Raw genomic sequence first — 23,018 nt, forward strand, 5'->3', positions numbered from 1 at the left:
AAATTCAGCTCCAACTTTACCCCTCTCTTCCCCTTCAACCTTCCCTCAGGAAATATCATCAAATATAACTCCCCCTATAATCACTAGGGAACAGGTCCTTAATGCTCTCTCTAAAACCAAGAACACTGCATCAATGGGCCAAGACAATATACTAGGATGCCTTCTAAACAGCATGAAACATGATCTATCAGGGCCTCTGGAATTATTGTTTAACTGTAGCCTTCAAACAGGTTTCGTGCCTCATGAATGCAGAAAGCCAACAGTCATTATTTTGCACAAAGGTGGGCCTACTACAGACCCATAAGTCTCACCAGTCTTATATGTAAAGCCATGGAAAGAATTATTATGAAGATGATCAACAGAGATATAGTAAACCTCCAGACACTGGACCCAACTCAGTTTGGTTTCGTCAAGGGCAGATCATGCTTACTCAACCTGGTGGACTTCTTTGAGAAGGTCACCAAAGCAATGGATGGGAGCAAAATCATTCACACTGCCTACCTTGACCTGGCTAAGGCATTTGATACAATACCCAACTCAGGCATTGTTGACAAACTCAAGAAATTAGGTACAAATCCGTATGTCACCTGGTGGATAGCCAACTGGCTCACAGACAGGACCTAGGAAGTTAGAATTGAGGAGTCCACCTCTACAAAGATGCCTGTCACAAGTAGATTCCCTCAGGGATCAGTACTTGGACCGCTCCTTTTTGGCATTTACTTCCAGGCCAATGTCAGTGGTCTCTAGCTGACTACATTTGCAGATGATTTTCAAATTAGGAGCTGTAATTGAATCTCACACTGACACAAATGTTCTCCAGGAGAGGTTGATACAGACAACCAACTGGTATCAGAGCCATGGACTAAAATTAAATGTCAAGAAATGCATAATAGTATCCTTTGGGAAGTCATCCATCCATGGTAATTATCATATTGACAACACACCCCTTAGAGATGACCCAGTAGTCAGGGACTTAGGGACACACATAGATAGTAATCTAGCCTTTCATCATCACATGTCTACAGTGGTGAAGAAATCATTCTATGTTGCGCAACTTATAAACAAAGGTATGGCATCTAAGTCCAAGGAAGTCATTGTTCCACTGTATTCAGCATTCATCAGACCTATCATTGAGTACAGTTCCCCCTTTGGTATATACCTAACCAGGTACATCCAACAACTGCAATGTCCACAGAGATTCCTCACTAAAGGAATACAGGGCATAAGTAAAATCTCCTATGCAGACTACCTCAAGGCCCTATCCCTGTATTCTGTCTCCTACAGGCTTTTGAAGGGAGATCTATGTCTGGCATACAGGGCGTTGTCAGACCCTACTCTGATGGACCTTCTACATATCCACAAAACAAACAGCACCAGAATTACCCATTCTAAAGAGTTAAACCTTGCCTGTGATATAAATAGGACCAGCTGGAGAGAAAGGTAAGTATCCCAAAGACTACCCCGTCTATGGAACAGGATCCCCATCCATGTGAAGCAGAGTTCCTCCCTAATCCAATTCAAGTGCAACTTGGACAATTGGATGGAAAACCAGAAATTCATCCCTGGTTTGCCACCTATGTCTCTAATGGACACAGGTAACTTGTAAATGGTTCATCTCCCAGACCCATGCTTACACTTATCAAGAGTATCAGAACTTGTCAAAGACTTGGGATGCATGGCTAGGCTTTTAAAGGCCTTTGTAGTCATTAGCCTAGTAAACACATATGAACCTATTTATCTGTTTTTATTCTCTGAGCTTCTGGTATAGGAAGGAAAATGTTAAGCAGAATACCATGTACAGTGGATGCCAGTAGGGACAGACTCCACTCACAATCCATGTTTACTAAAGGTGTGTGTGTGTGTGTGTGTGTGTGTGTGTGTGTGTGTGTGTGTGTGTGTGTGTGTGTGTGTGTGTGTGTGTGTGTGTGTACATCCATCTTTGGACCAAACCAGCCTTATGAAATTGTCCAGAGTCAGGTTCACTTACAAGGCCCAGTATTCAAGCCTTAAGTATGGGTGCCTGTACCATGTTTATGATTTCAGTGGAAAATATCTATCATCAGAGCGTTCAGTGTTTAGCAGACTTGAATATTGCATACATAACTGCTAAATGAAAAGTTTCATCAGTGAGTTCAATGAATGGCATAAAGTAATATCACAGAACAGCTGTTAAAGCATCAGAGATCAAATGAAAAATATTATTTACCATTTCTGTTCTGTTTTTTGATACTGAGAATTGGCCAAAAGTAAATGCATGCCACTGTCTACTAGACAGACATGAAAATACAGGTATAAACTAATAAGACGACCGCCTAAATATAGGTTCATAGATAGGTACTAGGCTATCGGCCATGGGGCCTATACAAGCCCAGCCAGAAAGGTATCCTGGCTTTTGCCACCCGAGAAAATTATTTTCCTGTGCCACTGTCAAGCACAGCCACAGAAGTGATCCCTGGGGTGAATTTCCTATTTCCCATCCAATCATCAAGATTTTTCTTGAAGAGTGCTAATGAGGAGCTTTGTTTGATAAAGATAGGTAGTTTATTCCAGAGTATGGGAAGTCTCTGGGACAGGAATCTATCCTCCTGGCATGTTCTGTTTATTATGGTGACAAGGTTTAGGTCCCTAGAGCTTGTAGCTTGGAGGGATTGGGATTTCTTTAAGTGGAGCATGTCCAACAGCTCTGGGTTTGACATAGCTTTGTATGATAGGCAGAGATCACCTCTGAGTAGGCGATATGCGACGGAGTAAAGCTGGAGTTTTTTGAGATGGTCTGCGTAGGGCATCTGTTTGAGGCTGGTAATCCTCTTTGTGAAGTATTTCTGCAGCCTTTCCAGTTGTTGTAGATGTCTTGTGAGGTACATACCAAAAGGGGCGTTGTACTCCATAATGGGTCTAATGAGTGATGAGTAGAGGGGAACACTGACCTCTTATTTTCTGGATGAGAAATCTTTTGTGATGAGGTGTGCCATGTAGAAGGATTTCCTGACTACTGTGGCAATGTGATTATCAAAAGAGAGACTACTGTCCACCTGTGTCCCAAGGTCTCTTATCACACCTTCGGTGTTAAGTATACTACCACCTATGTTGTAGTTCATGGGTACAGAGGTTTTACCAAAGGGGGTGACAATGCACTTTTTGGCATTGAGCTTGAGACCATGGCTTTGACACCAGGCATCTGTCTCAGTGAGGCCCTTTTGTAGGATGTCCACATTGTTAGGAGTTTCAATTATGGCTCCTAGTTTGCAGTCATCTGCGAACTTCATTAGCCAAAGACCTTCTGTGTTAGCCTGTACTTCAGAGAAGTAGATACCAAACAGGAGAGGACCCAGGACTGAACCCTGTGGTACTTCACTTGTCACTGGTCTGAAGTTGGATTTGGAGTCTGCTACTTTCACAGTGTGGGTTCTGTCAGTGATCCAGTTGGCAACCCATCTTGTGACATAGGGATTTATACCTAGTTTAGTGAGTTTATCTATAATTCCAGAGTGGGGGATGGTGTTGAAACCCTTGGCAAGATCTAGATAGGCTGTGTGACCCACCTTACCCTTGTCTACGGCTTTTGTGACTGCTTCAAAGAAGTCTATCAAGTTTAGGAGACATGATCTGCCTTTTACAAATCCGAACTGGGTGGGATCCAGAGTTGGAGATCACCACTGTCTTTGTTTATATGTTCCATGATGATACGTTCCATGGCCTTGCAGACCAGGCTCGTCAGGCTAATGGGGCGGTAGTTCCCAGGGTCCGTGGTGGTTCCCCCCTTGTGGAGTGGGATAACCATTTCTGTGCGCCATTCAGCAGGCACAAAGCCTGAGGTGAGGCTATGACTGAGCATGGTACTTAGGTTGGGTGCCAGTTTGTTCTGTAGTTCGTGTAGAACACAGCCTGGGATGTTGTCTGGTCCCATGGATGCTGTGTTCTTTTTGGGATCAGATGTAATATTAAAGTATTTTTTCAATATTACTTTGCAAACATAATGGACCAAAGTAACTGTTTTCTGGCACTGGTATAGTTGTGGATGTCGTGCTTTCGTAAGCAGAAATGAATGACAACAGAACATTTTTTAGACATATAAAATATTCCCCCCAACAAATGAGAGAGAGCAGGTGACAGAATTAGAGCCATGGCATATCACATGACTATATAATTTCAGACAATGAACACTTAAGATTATCTAGTCTAGACACCTTTGCCACATTCAGTTATGATGGGAAGGTCTTACTTTGTTGTGCTATTAATCAATTGCACTGCTATGATATCATCAATACTACTATTTATTACAGTATTGCCACATTGACTACAATTACAATAGCTATTAGGCTTACAATTCAACTGTGTTTCATAAGTAAATAATTTATGAGATATGCTACTTAGAAACTTTTATCTATCAAAGTATTAATAAGACATTTCTTGCAATAAACATAATTATGATAGACATTTGTATGTAGTATTACCTTCCTAATCAGAGTGTTGCTAGAAATTGTATTCTGACATGCTATTAAGACTTACCTGGATTTGAACCCTGGATCACCTGTGTGATATTTCTAAAGACACTGCACTTATACTTTGTGTCACAAAGAAAGCTAGGGTAGTAGGTGGATTTTTCTCCACTAAGCCCTGGCCAGAGTGCTGATGACCATGCATCGCCACTAAACCTGCTTGCACTACAGAAGGCTGCCCAAATAACATTTTTCACTTTTTTCCTTAAAAAAGGAAGCTTAATTGAGTGTTGCTCAGCAGTGCACAAGGCAAGAAACAGTAATTAAAACCATATAAAGTTATGATGACAGTGGTTTCTACTCCTGCAGTAATCATTTATGCAGTCACTTCGCACTCTATCGATACAAACCCCAGAAAAAACATGTTAACTCATTACAGCCAGGTGATGCCTCCAGGTGTTTCTACAGTTACATCCTCCTGACACCTCTAGGCATCAAATATTGCTTGCTCATATTTGCATTAATAATTCCAAACCATGCTACATACAAAGTATTAAGATAATTAGTAATCGTAGACAATATGGCAATACTGTAATAAATATTCATCTTAAAGCTTACACAATGGCAAATAGAACTGAGATATTAATTGTTGTTTGCGTAATATTTATTGACATTGTCATAAATTTCATATTCTCCTAAATATCTCAACAATTAACAAGCATAGAAAGAACTGCTTAGTCTCGTACAAAAGCACTCAGCTGGATAAACAAAATGCTGCTGACTGTATGTGTGCAGCTTGAGTGGCTGCTGAGATATTGTAAGTTGTTTACAAAATATTATAAACTTAATAGTTATTGTGTTTACTTTGATTTATAAAATCTAATTTAAGACCCAGAACATAAGAACCTAAGGAATACTACCGCTATAAAAATAGCTTGTGTTTGAAGAGTTTGACATTTACTGCTTTTTAGTAACCTCTGTGGCTCCAAAGATATGATCATTTATTTGAAAGCTGCGGTCAAAATATGATTCTGTCAAACGCTTAGGCTCCGCTCATTGGAAGTTGAAGTGCAAACTTCCAGAGCTTGATTGGAGGGAACGAGTTAAGGGGCCAAAGTCACTGCATTTACAGCTTCTGCCACAGAAACAGGTATAAAGCAAGTGCTCATAACTCACTCATTAGTCGTACCACACAGCAGTGACACAATTGTTTGTGCTAATGAATATTACAGTAATGAAATTGTTCAGTTTCCTTCAAATAAGTCCTGTTTGTGTTCTGTAAAGCAGTGCTGACAATACACAGTCAAAAAAAAAAAAAAAAGAAAAAAACATATGTAACAATTTATATTCCACATATCAATTTCATCTTACTGCTGTTCAGAATGCGTGGCAAAGTCCAACTATGCGAATGTGAAATGCAGTACTGATGGCAAGACCAGGTACATTTCTTAGTTTGTACCTAGGGCAGTGGACTCTCATTCACTGCCTTGACATGCTGCCAGTCAACAGTGTGCTCTGCCAAAATGCGTGCAAATGAACACAAAAAAAAAAGAAAAAAGTAATACACGATTGTCAGTAGGAACACATCTAGGGTAATAAATATGAAAAGGCAAGATTTTGAAGTTCCTTTGATCTGTGTGTGGTACAACCTAATCATGTGCTGAGAAAATATGCATTAACTATGTCAGACGCCACACTACTTGGAATTGAACCTTCAACTCAGTGCAATAACAACACATACTCAGTAACCTCTGTGGTTCCAGAGATATGATCATTTGTTTGAAATGTGAGGACAAAATGTGTTTCTTGTCCCTCTTTGCCACCAACATAGGACTAGAAAATGCCACCTTCTCATTTGCTTGAACATGTCTAGATCAATGTCATATTGACCAATAGTTTACAATAATAATGGCGCACACCATTTTAATGTCAGGATGCCAATACTGCCAGCTAATTCTTTTTATTTTCTGAACATTTTCCCATCCTCTTAGCTTAACTACAGAAATGCAATGTCATGGCCATTTATTGGCATCGTTTCTTCAATGTGTAATAGAGCTGATCAGCATTTCAGACAGGTTTTAATCAGATGATGGACAGTGTTGTTCTCTTACTACAAGGATGTTAATGTTGTCAATGTTGTTCTCATGGCTCTCAAGGTGATTGCACCTTTTTATGTAAGTCTACTTTGCATGATACAAGCACTTCAGAGAGAACAGTCACTTCAGTACTGCTTGTTGCTCAGAGCAATCAGAAACAGTTGAAGGCACTAGCAGCTAACAATTGTTATTTCTCCACCCTGCAGTCCTAGGGTGTGTGCATGCCATTGTGTAGCTACCTACACCATGTTTACATCCCCTACACCAAGTGATTTTCTTTTTGGTATTCAGGAATGCTAATGATTTCACACCTCATTTGCATCTTCACAGTTCTCAGAGGGCTGAATCTACAAAATACAACTATTATTATTTATGAGCAATATTTACCAGGCACTCTTGAGACAAGCTCAGTAATTTTGAGGACTCAGTAGACTGAAACCAAAGGCATTTTAATAAGTAATTAATTCATTAAATCTATTCATTCCCGAGTGGATGAGCTGATATGAGAACCCTTTTCAGGCATGAATTACAATATCATAGGTCATTTAAACATACCTCCAAGGCAATAGCAGCAACAGAGATGTATGTAAAATGTTTCACATTTAAATATTGAGTGGCTAGTCCCCACTGAAGTTGTTTAAGTTAGCAAACTCATATGACTAATCTACAGATGTACATATGTGCTACATTAACTAGGGAGTACTTTTTTGTATTCTTTTTCCACCCAGTGTCATTCAAACAGTCATCCACAGTGCCCCATGTCCATTGCTGCATCTACTGGTCACACCAGTCTACTCCTACACCACTATGTGTGATTTTGCTGGGGCCAACATAGAACTTAAAAGTGCCCTGGGGAAGTTGTGTTGTCTATATTTTGGTCAGAGGGATTCTGGTTTTTGACCTAACTCAGTTACTTCCCCCTCCCTGCGGCTGAGTGGTTTTATCCTAGGGGTAGGTATGGAATGGTGATGTGTGACATCTCACCTCACTTGTGCAGAAGCTGAGCCATATTCCCACTGTATTCCCCTCACTTTGAGCTATTCCTTCCCACTTGATATCCACAGCCTCAACCAGGGATCATCTTATGGGGAACACCCATACAATCACCCATCTCACCCCAGCAAAGGCATGCCCTATACCTTTATGCCAATGCCTCAAATTACTGAGCCACTAATCAAACCCTTGTCACCTGGTTCATAGTCAGGGCATTATCCCTGTATGCCACACAGACTTTAAAATCTAAGTGCACCAAATATATGAGCATATTAGATAATCAAGTATTCTCCTTGAAATACTGCCATTTATAAACTGAGATAAGGTGGTGCACTGTCCTAATTATGGTGTGCCAAGTTCTGTTAATTTCTAATTAGGTGAGCCAGTTGCAATTTTACTAAAAGCTTTTCCCATCCACACAGCAAAACCAATGGTAGGACTTCTTAACATAAGTGTTACTTGTTTCTAGAATCTCAGTGATGAGACATGAATTCCAGCACATAATCCTGAGAGGGCTCAGGACTCTAAATATTGCACCTTAAATGTAAAGATAACTTGGAATAATGTAGCCTGGGCTGTGACAGGAAGAAAACAGAAGAAATAGGAACAGAGCAGCCTTGACCAAGGCTCTTTTAAGGACTTGCATGAAATTAACACAGAACAGTCCTAAAGGGTGAAAAAATATATAGGTCTCTGTAAGGCTGTAAGGGCCATAAAGTATTCTTAACACTAGTCCACCAACACACAGGAAGGACATTTAACTTCCCTGACAATGACCAGTATTAAAGAGTGAGCTCAGATCATGAGGAGCATAGCAACATATCAGGTTTATACATGGTCACTTCTTCTTTTCTGGTATAGTATCACAGCTCTGCTAGAGAGCAAGGGTATAATATTACACAAAATGATAGCACAGATCAGATTAGGATGCACATTCCGAGGACAGATGCAAAAGCACAGTCATGCCATGAGTAGGTGGTGAGAGCATTCCAAATAGGGTGACAATGCCCTCTTATACTGACAGTATGAGAAGAAGGTGTCTAGTTGCTACTTCAGACGCCAAACTCTCTGACAGTTGCCTCATCTCCACTTGTCTCAAAAGGTGTTGCTCTCAAAGGCAAATCTTCTCTGAAGAGAAGACCACCTGGATAAAATTCCAGGAAGGTAAAATGGGAGAGAGAACATCAAATACAGGTGGGGTAAGAAGGGCCATCATGGTTGTGACACAAGCAGGCAAGCTTGGTACTTTTTGATTAAATACCAAAGATAGCTAAAACATAGAACTAGTTTCTGTATTTTCAAAGATCAGCAACTTTAACACAATGGTTTACTAAAACATTTACAAAATGCATTAGAATTATTCAGATATGAGAGATGTTTATATCCTTTGCAGATGGTATGACCTACCTAAATACTCCTGCTTTTCTTTCGCAAGCTGCAGGCCTTGAGCTTCTAGACTCTCAATCATGGCTTCTCCCAGCTGTGCATTATTCCAGGTGCTATAAACAAAAGCAAATAAAAAAGTCTAAAACATTAACCACTCCAGTAATTTTCATACATTATGCTGTCTCACTTTCTCTCTCTCTCTTTTTTTATTTTTGCTACTCTCTGTTTACATGTGTACCTCTGCCTTTGTCTTATCACCTCCCTTATTTATTCCTTGTGATTTTTAGTTTGTTTTCCTCTCACTACTTTCCAATATTGTACCCTTCCTTTCTTATACTTTTATTTTTTTCTTCTATATTCTTCATACAAACATGACAGCCTCTTCTTCCAAATCATTGTACTTTCTTAGCATACATTTCCTGTACAGGTGTAAAAGATAAGTGTTGAAACATTAATTAGCAGTCCGCTACTGAGTCAGGGGTTTTCTCCAGGACCTCTACCTCATAATTCATTTACCATCCATCAGACATGGCCTTGAACTCAGCTTCACTTGCAGTTGCTCATGTTCTTGTATGTGGTCACCATAAGAAGGCTACTTTTATATTTATTATTCAGCCATCAGCTTCAGTCAGCCACCCTTTCACTCTATTTGACTCTGATTAGAGCCACTTTTTGTGTATCTGTTGCTAAATACCTGTATTGGATTTCCTGCATTTAATAAAGTGAAATAAAAACTGTTACAGCTTTTAGAGGTGACACTACTGTAGTTTCAAGCTTTCCAAATTTAGATATATCTCACATTTTAGTAGTAATTAATCAATTCACAATTATTTCAGAGTATATTGTAAATGTAGCTAAATCAATTATTTTCCTTTATCTAATGTTTATCCAGTGACAAATAATGTAAATTTGCAACCCACTCAGATTGCAGATTCAAATAATAGCTTTAAGGTTTTCCTGTACAAATACACAGTACTGGGCTGCACTTAAAATCAAAGTCCAAGGTTACGGGCCTCTCCCAGACTCAGATTCCAGCTCTGAGTTCATGTTAACTCCAAAAGCTACAACAGCACCACAGTTAGGGTAGCAAGAAGGGGATGAAGGCAGCTGCCTCAGGTTCAAGCTGTTAAGGGACATGATCAAGCACATCAGAAAAATTGCAGATTGGGCATGAGCACAGTAAAAAACATTCACTTACAGAGCCACAACTGATATCATAGCTGCTTAAATGAATGCATTTATTTTTTTGTATTGTGAGTATTCATTTACAACTGAAGCATGAAAGTGGTATAAGTTTTTTTTACAGTTACATAAGGATCTTTTTTTACTTTTATTACTAGTCTCAGATCTTTTGTGGTTGTTTAGTCTCTGACTGTGCTGTTATACTTTTATTTTGCTTTTCCTCCATTTAAGGAACTAACTTCCTGTTTTGTGTGTGTGCATGCGTGTGTTTTAATCTTGAAATGCTCACTGCTACTCACTGTCCCTTCTGCTTCACCAGAGAAAACCTCACGAGGCACAACTGTTTATTTTCAGGGTAGCCAAAGACTTTTCATCTCATTAAATGACTTACTTGGATTTACCCTTTCTGAAGCTGAAGATTGAGTACAGTACTAGAGATTTAAGTTTTCTTACTAAGTCATAACCTTAACCATCCCTGCTATACTGCCAGACACATCATGTCACATGGTGACTGCTACTTTTAAACCATGTGCCTGGCATCCTTAAACACCTCCCCTGAGTATGACATATAAAATAAATGTAGCTCATGGGGCAAAGACTAAAGAGTAGGCCTCCATTTCCTTATTTCAGCTTGAATATGTGAGTTTGGTAAAACAGCGATTAAATGTGTGTCACCTTAAACAAAAGACCCAATCATCTATTAAAAAAAAAAAAAAAAAAAAAACAGGAAAGTAATACAGTGAAAGTTCAAAAGAAAAAAGCCAGAAACAGAGTTGTTAGCAGCCAAGAGTTTTATTCATGGTGTAGTTGGAAAGTTATAGAGAAGAAACCTGAAATACCTACTCAGAATACACCACAAAGAGAATGTGATGAATGCAAGCATTGTGTTTGAGAAGTCTCCAGCTTACAAGTGTGTTAGTAGTGTATAGAATTAAATTCCAGAGGATGTCTGCAGAGGCATTTCCGATAGGAACAGTGGATGAGCAAAGAAGCGCTCAGACTATTCCCAATACTTCATCAATAGGAGTGGTCTCTCCTAGATATTTGAAAAACAGCAAGATACTCAGTGACAAAGACTGAAAAGTACTGAATTGCTTTTGAGTTGTGCTGCTTATCTGTATACAGGCATTCCAGATTTTTCAGGAAACAATGAAAGAATGTACAAAAGAATGTTGAAATGCCCTTGCATTTAAAAAAAATTAAAGTTGCATTCTCATTTTGAAAAGCTAGATGTCTAATGTTCTTCATTAAAACAATGCCCTAAAATGCTTTAATGACTGATTTACAGAATGAACTACTGATGCCTGTATATACATTTAAAATACAGTACCCCATAAAGTAGGATTCTTGATTTTAAAAGATAGGGATAAATAAAATATAGTACGTCATAAAATGGGATTCTTTATTATAAAAGATGGAGGTAAAATAGAAAGTATACAGCTTTACAGGATGACACATTTCATCCTCATATATGTATATGGAATGTGTACTACTGTACCACATGGTCTAGCAATCTGCAGAACTGCATAGTCTTCAAAACGTGCTGATGAGCCTGGCTCTATGCAAATGGTATCTGTCCCAGTAATTCAGCCATACTTATATAGCAAATGTTGTACCACAAGGCAGTCAGATTAAGGACAATGGTCAATTTTGTCTCTTTAAAACAACACAAGAAAAGAGAATGTACAGTTTGTCAGATTTCTAAATGCTGTAATATAAGCTCTCTAACTCCACTAGGAGTAGCACTGCCACCGTCTGGATTCCAACTTACAGTAGGAGGTACTCCCATGGTGAGAGGTCCATATTACTCTTCTCGAGAAAGAAGAACCACCTGTTGGCTACTTAGTCCTCCTTTCTCCGAGTTGGACATCTGACACACCAGGACATGACGCTTTTTAAGTGTCCCAATTTAACTAAGATGTAACAGTTTAATGTGCAAATCAGTACTCTATCCTGGCATCTTGATTCACACTATGACAGTCCCAATCCTGCCTGGCAGCCTATAAACCAAAGATTGACAGATAGCAGGGTTGCTGAATGCATATCATCAAAGTTCACTAGCCACTCCTTCTTTGGATATTCTGTACACTGCTGCATCTCTGTTTTGGCATATTTTGTGGCAAGTCAATCATATCACATCAATGTATGCAGGAAAATATGGGAAAGTATAGAAATCAGATTTTTAAAATAGTATGTTTTATAATATTTACTCTATACATAACTAATGTAAGATAATAGTAGACAGTGGTAAAGTAGCAGCAATGCAGTGTAGAACCACAAATGTATCAATGACGATCTGCATTGGCACAGCGAACACCCATTAGACTGCTAGACCACAGCATGCAGAATACTACAGCTGCTACAGAGGACTGAGCATGAGATTTAAGTATTATTGTAAGTGCTTACATACCTACCAACTGTCAAGATTTTTGCAGAATATCCAGATTTTTGCTTCATATTTTTGGTCTGTTCCTCATAATAGTTGCAGTTTTCCAGCAGTTTAAGACTGAAGTCACAAAATAATGTCAAACATTTGGATTTCAGACTTCATATCCTTCAGAAAATGCTTGTTAATGCAAAACCTTTATTAAAGCAACTTTCCAAGTTTATAAGAGCAGTAATTAATATATGTCCCTGATTTTTGGCCATTTTACCCACATAATGTTTGGCTTTGTCTTGATTTCTTGCATTGAGAAGTTTAGAAGTAGTGTATCATTTATGTTATCCTATGTGCAGCCAAGATAATATTACAAGAAAATATGCGGTGGTGGTGCTGCGGTACCGTTGTCGCTTCACAGTTAGACGTTGCCCGTTCGATTCTCAGTTGGAGCATCTTCTGTGTGGCGACATGCGTTAATGGACGTTCCTTTGTTGAAGGTTGTGCGTTAGGCCTGGCAAGCCAGCACGTCAAAATCTGCTGTCAATCATTAGCGGACCGGAGTTCTGCTGTGGCGACCCCTAACCGGGAAAAGCCGAAAGGAATAAATAAACAAACAAACAAACCATCATACTTAGTGTTACACTTTACAGCTTTTATAGCTATCGTAAGAATATGCTCATTCCATTTGATCTAGTTAGAGTACTGCCATATGTAACACACCAGACATTGACTGTGTGACTACATCTTTGAGAGCAGTTCCACTTCTGGCTTAGTTCTAACTTTGATAATTTAGAATGATTAGTAAAGCTTTTTTTTTTTTTTTTTATAGTTTTTAAACTGAAACTAAGACTGAACCAAGTGCTCAGTACTAATGACTGCATGAGGAAACCTGTTTTTATTAAATGTGTATTGTCTGATTGTTAATCCACTGGAGAGAGGGTGGGGTGAAAATTTCACCTAGCACATTCTCCACTATCCAGCACAGTTAGTGTGTGTGTGTGTTGGCAGATCTAGGAATTTGCAGAAGGCAGGGTGCAGTTTCCGAAAGTAGACTAATAGAAAGTGGGGAAATGGGAATGAACTTAGATGAAATTAGTGTCCTAGGCAAAGGATCCTGGTCCTGAGTTCCCTACATTTTGACCTCCATGCAACATTCAGATGACTTTTTCCTACCTATTTTTTTTATTTTTCATCTTTTTCCTGCATCCTTTCAACAGGTTCTAAGTGGCAAACAGCATACTATAATTTTTATGGAATACATAAGTGAATTAAGATGGGGGTTTGGGGCTTTTAAGCTGCTTGAAGCCATGGAATTTCAAATTTAGAGCTTTTTTCCAACCTTTTCATTAAATGATTGCCTGGGGGGGGGGGGGGCACATGTAAAGAAATAAACTCAGTCTTATTTTCTTTTAAGGTTGAAGTAAGTGATACCTGAAAAAACAAGCACTGTACAAACTGAGGAGACAAATGCTTCTGAAGATATACAAATTATATCTAGTCATAGCACCTGCCTACTTACCGACAACCAAAAAAAGTCACCTTCAGAGTATCCCTGATGTTAAATTGCTAAACAAATGTAAAGTTCCAGCAGCAACTACCAGGAAATAAACCACTTAAATCTGCTGAAAAAGGATTCCAGGTCCAATAATATGTGCCACGAGTATAAAATGTCCACAGTTTTATTAAAACATTTGTGTATGAAATCTGCCAGGTTAAGCGCTTTCATCTATCACATAGACTTCTTCAGAACATCATTTCAACTTACACACTGGTTTAAATAGTCCAATCAATTATTAAAACTGATCAATCAATTAAAACAATTAGAAACTGTCGTCATCTTCTTAAAGTGACTGTGCAAACTGAAATTCGTGTTACATGATTCTAAAACACATCTTTCTTTTATCAAACATATTACAGTCAAAGTATATATTTATGAACATAAGTGAATAAAAGGATACTTGTAAACATCACAGTTTTGCTTCCAGAATGGCCTTCAATGATATACCATCATTTATCCCTGGATGAACAGTAGAATTCAACAGTATTTGCCATCTAGTTTCTTTCTCATTTAACTTCTTGGTAATACTACCCCCTCTAGGGTTTCCTCTTATTTGCTCAAGGATGGCAAATTTGAATTCTTTACATCCAGGACATTTTTTAGGTGTCTGTATAAAGCATTTGTTTCATTGTTTTTCTTTATACAGTAAATATGGTCGTATATCCTGTTTCTAAGACACCTATCAGTTTTTCCCACATAGAAACAGGGGCATGTGGTGCACTTGACCAAGTATACCACATGCTGAGTACGACAATTGCCATTCTGAAAATACACTACAGTCTGATTTATATTTTCCAACTTTATCTCCGCAATTTCCATAATAGCATACCATTGGTTACAATTGCCACATTTATGTGTTCCACCTTCCTTAGATTTGTTGAAGTCCAAAAAGTGAGAACAGTCACCACGAGTAAATCCTTCTACAGAGTAGTCCCAACTCAAGCTCCTGACACACTGAAAATATCCACGATGAAAATATGTAAAAAATTCATTTATTGGAAACAGAGAATAAGCGCTTTCGCATAGTTAAACTATGCTTCATCAGATACATTACTACCTCTTCTTGCTTTTGGTGAGAACGTCTTCGGTATTGAGTTGTGTTTTCTACTTTTATTCCTTAGATTTGTTATTAGATGAGAAAATGTTCATTTCAAATAAATTCTTGAGATTGAAACCTGTTTTGTAAACAAAGGATGGTTGTTCCCCCATTAATTTATAAATATTTTCATCGGACTTCAAAATATTACAATTACTTGTAATGGTATACCGAATGTCCTTGACCAAATTTCCATATTGTAAAATACAAGACTGATTATAATTATTCTGATGCTCAGAGGTGTCTGCAACATTTGTCTGTGTGTTCACACTTCCATTACCTAACAATGGTTTGTACTTTTTATCCAATTCAGACCTAACATATTTTATAGTGTTATCTATAAGGTTGCTAGGGTAACCCCTTTTCAAGAACATATTCCCAATAAATTCAAATTCTACATCAATATCTTTTACCACTGAAGTCATTCTTGCTGCCCTTATGCACTGTCCCTTAATTATGCTAGCCTTTTGTTTGTAGGGGTAGCAGCTGGAGTATTCTAAATATGTGTTACTGAATGTATTTTTCCTATAAATTTTGGATGCAAAATTATCTTTTCCAATATATATATATATATATATATATATATATATATATATATATATATATATATATATATATATATGTGTGTGTGCCCAAGTAAGAAATGCCTTTAGTGTTAAAGTTATATGTAAATTTTAAATAGTAGATCCACAAAGCGAGGTCCTTGTCGGCAGACAAAACCAAACACAAAATGAGAAACCTTAACACGTTTTATTTTAAAACCAAGACGTTTTCGCCACGGCAATCCGTAGCCTCTTCAGAGGTAAAGTAAACAATTCAAACACACACTCCATTAAAAACAAGACAAAAAGGAAATGACATCTTCAAATTTCCTCAGAGCAGCAATCACCTTTTAAAAAGACAGTAGTCACACGCAGTATAAAGCTACAATTCTCAATATTAGTTAATACAATAGCTAGTGTACAAGCCTTATATAAAACATGTGCAAGATAAACTTTAAAAGATACTGATAAATAAAAATTAACATAAAAAATAAATAATAATTAATAAGTCTCACATTTAACAGGACCAACTATACTACCAGGAATACCTGCAATGTGTATATGTATAAATACCTTTGCAGGAGGGTTAAATTACCTGTTATACAACATAATAATGTCGTCAAAAAGGAACAATATTGAACCTATTTTTAACAGGTCACTTCTATAGAGTGTAAAAGGACTTTCTTACTATGTCCTTTTATCTCTAATATTAGATGTTTTAACTTCTAATAGTTCTATGTGCTCCTGTACGCCTACTAAAAGCTAAAGGGTCTACCCTGTTTTTTAACCTGTGTATACAGGACACTGACAGCAGGTTAAATATAAATTACCTAAAGTAACTTTTTAGCTTTAAGACAGGGGCTATGTTACAGTTGCTGTTCAAGCCTGGATCCCTAAATGCGTCAAGGCGTAACTGCCATTCTAGCTCCCTGTTTTCTAAAATCAATGAGAAAGGACCTCCCCTAGTCCTTAATGGTACATGGTCAATGGCCATAAATTGGAAACTGTGACCAGGGTTTAAACCTATATGTTTTGCCAGTGCATTGTCGCACTTGTTGTTTTTAATGGCGTAGAGATGTTCATACATACGGTCCCTTACACGACGATCCATTTTACCGATGTAAAACGCCTGGCAGCAATTACATATGGCGATGTAAATAATAGATTTACTCTCACAGTTTAAAGTGAAACGTATGTGATACTTCCTATCCCTGATCATAAATGTCTCACCTACTCTAACCTCATTACAATATTTACAAAAGCCACATTTGAACATGCCTTTTTTCTTATAAAATGAGCTTAGGGGTACCTCCCTCTGTAGGAGTTCTTTAAGATTGTTTGATCTCTTGAATATAAATCTTGGTTTACTACCTAATTTTTCAACCAAGCAAGAGTTTGAAGATATAAGGTGCCAGTTTTTACGTATAATAGACAAGATCCCCTTAGAGTTTTTACTAAATGTAGTAATAAAACTCAAAGAGTAATCAACTTCTTCACACAAAGGTATAACTGTCCCTACCTCACTACTGTGTAGGTCACTTCCCATTGATGTTCCGTTAACAATCGAGTCACTATTTGTGGAATTCCTTTGGTATAATAATGGCTTATAGAAGCCACTAATCCTTTTTCTAGTGACCTCCCCAATCAGATCGCATAACAATTGATCGGGGTACCCCCGGTTGCTAAACATTACTCTTAACAGTTCACATTCTTTATCAAAATCAACAATAGTGCTACACATTCTTCCAGCCCTCACCAGTTGTCCTTTAACAATAGATCTTTTTTGTTGGTATGGGTGAAAACTGGAGAAGTGTAAAAATGCATTACAGTATGTAGATTTTCTGAACACTGTTGACGTTAATCGTTGACCTACAAGGTCCTTTTCTAACTTAACGTCAAGATAATCAATTATACTAGTTGAAAATTTTGATGTGAACTTTAAAAATTCAGTAGTTGAATTAATGGTGTCCACAAAGCCTGCGGCTTCTAGTTCAGAGCCCCTGAACAAAATAAAAATATCGTCCAGGAATCGGGTGTAATGAATAACAGGCCCCATTAAACCAGGGATCTTCCTTAAAATATTGGCTTCCCAATATCCCATGACGTAATTCGCTACCCCACCCCCACATGGGGAGCCCATCGCGACACCTCATTTTTGAAGAAAGAAATCACCATTAAAGATGAAATAATTAGATGTTAAAACAATGTCCAAAAGTTCCGTTACAAGGTCAACTTCCAACTTAGAGGCCCCAAAAACTTGGAGCATAGACCCTGTCCACTCCACCGCTTCCTGGTGTGGAATAGAGGTGTACAGGTCTATAACATCAATGGTTAAAAAGTTGTTATCAACATCGTATAAGATGCCATTGATGTTGTCAAGGAAGGACCAGGAATCTTTACATATACTAGTGATCCCCTTCATGTATTTGTTTAGTATATTTGTAATAAGTTTTGAACAGGGATATATGATCGAGGACCTACCATCAATCAATGCTCTCATAGGGGGGTTACTGATACTTTTGTGAATTTTAGGGATCCCGAACATGACAGGAATTTTCGGACAATTTATATCGATGTAGTTATACAAATTGATGTCTATTTTTCCTGCCAAGAACAGGTCCCTAAAATAACCCCTAATCCTCCGAATACTGCCATTGACCTCACTTCTGGATGATCTCACGTACGCGTCAGTGTCCAATACCATGGCCATCTTCTCATTATATGTTATGTTGTCAAATAAGACAAGCCCACCGCCTTTGTCAGGTTTTAGTAACCGTACAGGTAAACGACATATCTCCTCAAGAAGTAACAGTTGTTCCTTAGAAATGTTAAAGTCCCCTGCACTAAACCTATCATTACAATTAGCAGCAAGGAATCTAAAATCCATTTCGCAGATGTTCTCAAATAATTCTAATATATTGTGTAGTGGAGGGTTAAACACACTAGGTAACCTCATGTTAGGTAAACTGTCACCATTAGTAATCAGATTGTCAATTTCATTTTGTTGATTAAAAACAAGTTTTAAATTCATTTTCCTCACATAAGATTTTAACTCTATGATTTCCTTAGAAATACTTCCAATGTTGCTTGGAACAAAAGAGTTACCAAAAGCTAATAATTCTATTAGCTGCTCGTCAAGCAAAATTTCAGAAAAATTATAAATTTTAAAATCACCTTTCTTATTTGTAAGAATGACAGGGTATTCAGACAACACCATTGTTCTGTCTGTAGTATTCACCTTCATAAAAAATATAGTTGTATCTCAAAACTACCTCCAGAAATTCCAAAATTAAGAGTGTTCTGTCCCATGAAAAATCACTATATTTCTGAATACTATCCTTAAATCTACTAAGACCATCTCCCTCCGCTAAAAATAAGAAAATAAGTCTATTACATTTTTATTATTTACTATTACATCAATGGTAACAAATATTACTTCATTATTAAATTTATCAGGAGTAACCGCCCTAAAAAAATCCCATGAATCAATAATGATATGCTGTATTTTACTGTAAATATTTTTTAACCATCTGTCAATCACTTGGAAAAGTTTTTGATTTATTCCCTGAAATGATGGGTCTAAATGGGGGGGGGGGGGGGGGGTCCATTTGGTCTTTGTGAACCTTAGGTATTCCCACCATTGTAGCCATAACTGGATTTTTTACTTGTAAGAAGTCATATAATTCAATATCAATTCTATTTTCCAACAATAAATCCTCTAAAAATAAATCAATCTTGTGATTTCCAATACTAACTTTGTTCAGGGATGCTATTTCATAATAACTTGAACTTAGTAATATTGTATGTATTTTATTTACGTATTCATGCACATTATAAAGAACAATCCCACCCCCTTTGTCGGGTTTCATCACCCTAATTTGATTATCCTGTTGTAGTTGTTTCAAAAGATCAAATTCCTTTTTAGTTAAATTATATTTCATGTTTTCTTTATTAAATTTATTAACTAATTTGTATAGTTCATTGATCACAACCTTTTCATATCTAGCCAAAGTAGAGTTCATAGGTGGAACAAAAGTACGAGTCTTTTTAAACATTTTGTGAGTTTTTGTTCTGTTACTATCATGGAAATATATTGCCAAATTTAGTTTCCACATGTATAACTTAAATTCTGCTATATAATCTACAATATTGCAATATTACAACTGGAAGTTGGAACATATTTCATTCCCTTGGAGAAAAGTCTAAAATGTTCACATTCCAGTTTAAAATTTGTGTAGTTAAACACGCTGAAATCTTTTTTTAATTGATTGATCAGTTTTAATAATTGATTGGATTATTTAAACCAGTGTGCAAGTTGAGGTGATGTTCTGAAGAAGTCTATGTGATAGATGAAAGTGCTTAACCTGACAGATTTCATACGCAAATGTTTTAATAAAATTGTGGACATTTTATACTCGTGGCACGTATTATTGGACCTGGAATCCTTTTTCAGCAGATTTAAGTGGTTTATTTCCTGATGTTAAATTGCGATGAAAGTCAAGGCAAAAATGGCCATAGTCTTAAATTTCAAGTGGCTGCTGTCACGAATGTACACAGTCTGCATCCTGATTAGTTAAAACAATCCATAACATGCATATACACATATACAAAACAAGACAACTATACTGTGCACAAAATATTACAAGTATATGCAAAGATTTCTACACATTTTTCTGTCTTCCCACACACAGTGGCAGTTCCCCTCACTTTTTTTAGTTCTTCATCATCTGATTCTTCATTCTATTATTTATTTTTTATTTACTGACATTTGATTACTGAGGTAGTCAAACTGGGTAAGAAGCCCATTTTCAGTGGAGGCCCAGGGAAAAAAGCTTCAATTTATTACAAAACATTTTAAGAACAATAGTTTTACAATCTTCAAAAATAAAACAAAAACATAAGCAATTTAAATAACTGTAACAAATTAGACATAATATAAAAATACTGGTTAAGGTACTTACTACACTTATTTTTCCTACATCTTTCTTAATAAGGGTCACAATATACAACATCTGGTAAAAATATCTTTAAAGGACAGGGAATTTGTAAGACAAGACAACACTGAAACATAACATTTCTGTACAATAGTGAAAAGATGACTATGCCCATTAATCTGAGAGTAAACCTGAACAACAGTATACAATACATATGTCTATACACACACACACACACACACACACACACACACACACACACACACACACACACACACACACACACACACACACACACACACACAGTATATAAACTCATAGTATAAACACACATAGTACATACAGAAGTCTATGCTTTTTGAATAAATGAACACTCCAGCAAATGCAACAGCCTTATTGAAAAACAGGCTAAATGCTCACTTTCACTCAGCTTCCACCAATAGAGAAAGGATCTCAAAGAGGCAGACAACAGTAACCAGGAAACCATGAAGAAAGACTTACGAAAGTCTGGCAGGCAAGTGTACTCCAAGCTAAACCCTTCATAGAGGCATTACCTTGAAAACAGCCCTTCTACTAAGGGACAGATGCACTGTGAAACATTAAAATAATGGAATTCTCAGACTGCTGGATCACAGAGAATAGAAAGAACTTCTAAAACTTAGATTATTTGCCAGGGATGGGCATTGCCGACTAAGAATTAGCTCAATAAAAACAGAATTAAATTGTGTAGCACTAGCTAAAACTGGCAACCAACTAGTTTGGGCAAAGAAAGGCAATGTTTTTTACTGCCTTAGGAAAGTGAAACAAGCTACAGGATTTATTTTCTGCAGTTTGTGACAATAAGGTATTTGTAGGTGTGGTCATGGCCTCAGTGGGTAGTGTGTATTCAAGTCTTGACATTAAGACATTTACTGCCCAATAGCAAGGCATGAATCCCTTGTGAGTGTATTTCAAATGGTTGCTTTCTTACATGAGATTTCTTTCTGGCATGAAGCACAATGTGCATCCAGATGAGGTCTTTCTTCAAGCAGGGGAGTCCTGCACTATTGGCATTCTAACCTTCATTTAGTGCTCTAGATCTGCAAGGGCTTATAATCAAACTATGGCTCATGGTTAACAGTAGATGTCAGACATACATGAGCTAAAGGTATAACATTAGTGGCAACATTATTACATGCCATCACAGAAACTCTGGGTCAGCAGTACTGTCAACAATAAGGAAATGGTGAGGTATCAGCAGCAAAATGTCATTACTGATGGTTTTTTTTTTTTGAGGGGGGCATACAACTGACCATCTTTGTATCAGGTGACATCACTGGTGGGATCCCTGATCCAAACTTAACCAGGTAATTGTGGTGCCAAAGAACCAGTTTGTCTAACAAGTTTCTGGTTTCCAGACATAGCTGGGAGATTATGTCCATTGAGAACCTAAATATATATGTAACAGTGGCAACTGAGTGAAATTTAAGAGTATTACAAAAAAAAATCATAGGTATTTCACAAGTGTCATCACTGTTCCAGGCATTAGAGTCTAACAGATGCAGCTGCTAGAGCACTTATTTATTATATTGTTGATGATCAGACGAAGACAATTGAGGAGAAATCTACACAACATTTTTGCTGCAAGGATACATTCAAAGATGTTGTTTACTCCAGCACCAGTTCATTTCACTTTTAACATATGAATGAAGTTAATTGAAACTCCCCTACACAGGCAATGTACAGTGTATTAGATCAAGACCTGGAGGAGAAATTGCAGTAGGATGTGAACCACTGTTATCAATCAACATGGTCTCCATAATAAATGCCAAGCCAACTATATGGAGCAAGTAAGAATTAATGCTTGTTCTGGATCAACATGACATTAACTAATAATAATCTGATATCTATGGAATAATTCTATGCTTTATGAATGGTCATTATGTTCTGTTACTGTTGTGTTTCTTTTACTTTATGTTGTGTGTTGCTCATCCTTGCCAGCAGAGCCTTTTTAGCTCCTTCCCATTTGGCACCAACAGCTCCTTATGACATAAGCATGTTGGTTATAGTTGGTTTCTTTAACAAGAAATTAAGGAATAAATGACAGAAAACATATCAAAGAACAGTATATGAAATAAATGATGCCCTTAAGACGGATTGCATGAGAAGCGCTGCAGTTAAAATATTAACCATTTGCCACTTATGATAATTTTCATATTTACAAGCATATTTTCATAACTAAGACATATGTTCTTGAAGGGTATAATGTGAAAAGTTTTAGTGGCTGACAGAAAAAAAATACAATTGTCATGCCAAATGCACTATGCTGAAGCTATTATTAGTTTGTTAGTCATTATGAAGAAATGCAACATTTTGAAGATGATATTAATATTGTCAGAGCCAAACAATTTACAGCTGGTGGAGAAAATGGTC

General features: G+C 37.3%; 1 protein-coding gene across 3 annotated transcripts in view; it reads right to left on the minus strand.

Moving 5' to 3' along the window:
* PLEKHD1 (pleckstrin homology and coiled-coil domain containing D1) overlaps positions 1 to 23,018 on the minus strand; it is a 532,907-nt gene that overhangs the window by 271,463 nt on the left and 238,426 nt on the right. For all 3 annotated transcript variants that reach the window (XM_044074000.1, XM_044073999.1, XM_044074001.1), the window contains exon 5: positions 8,936 to 9,027. In XM_044074000.1, the coding sequence (XP_043929935.1) occupies positions 8,936 to 9,027 (92 nt within the window). The remainder of the gene's footprint in view (positions 1 to 8,935; positions 9,028 to 23,018) is intronic.

The sequence above is a fragment of the Protopterus annectens genome, chromosome 6.part0 (genome assembly GCF_019279795.1).
Source record: "Protopterus annectens isolate FY-2018-M chromosome 6.part0, PAN1.0, whole genome shotgun sequence".
Lineage (NCBI taxonomy): Eukaryota > Metazoa > Chordata > Ceratodontiformes > Protopteridae > Protopterus > Protopterus annectens.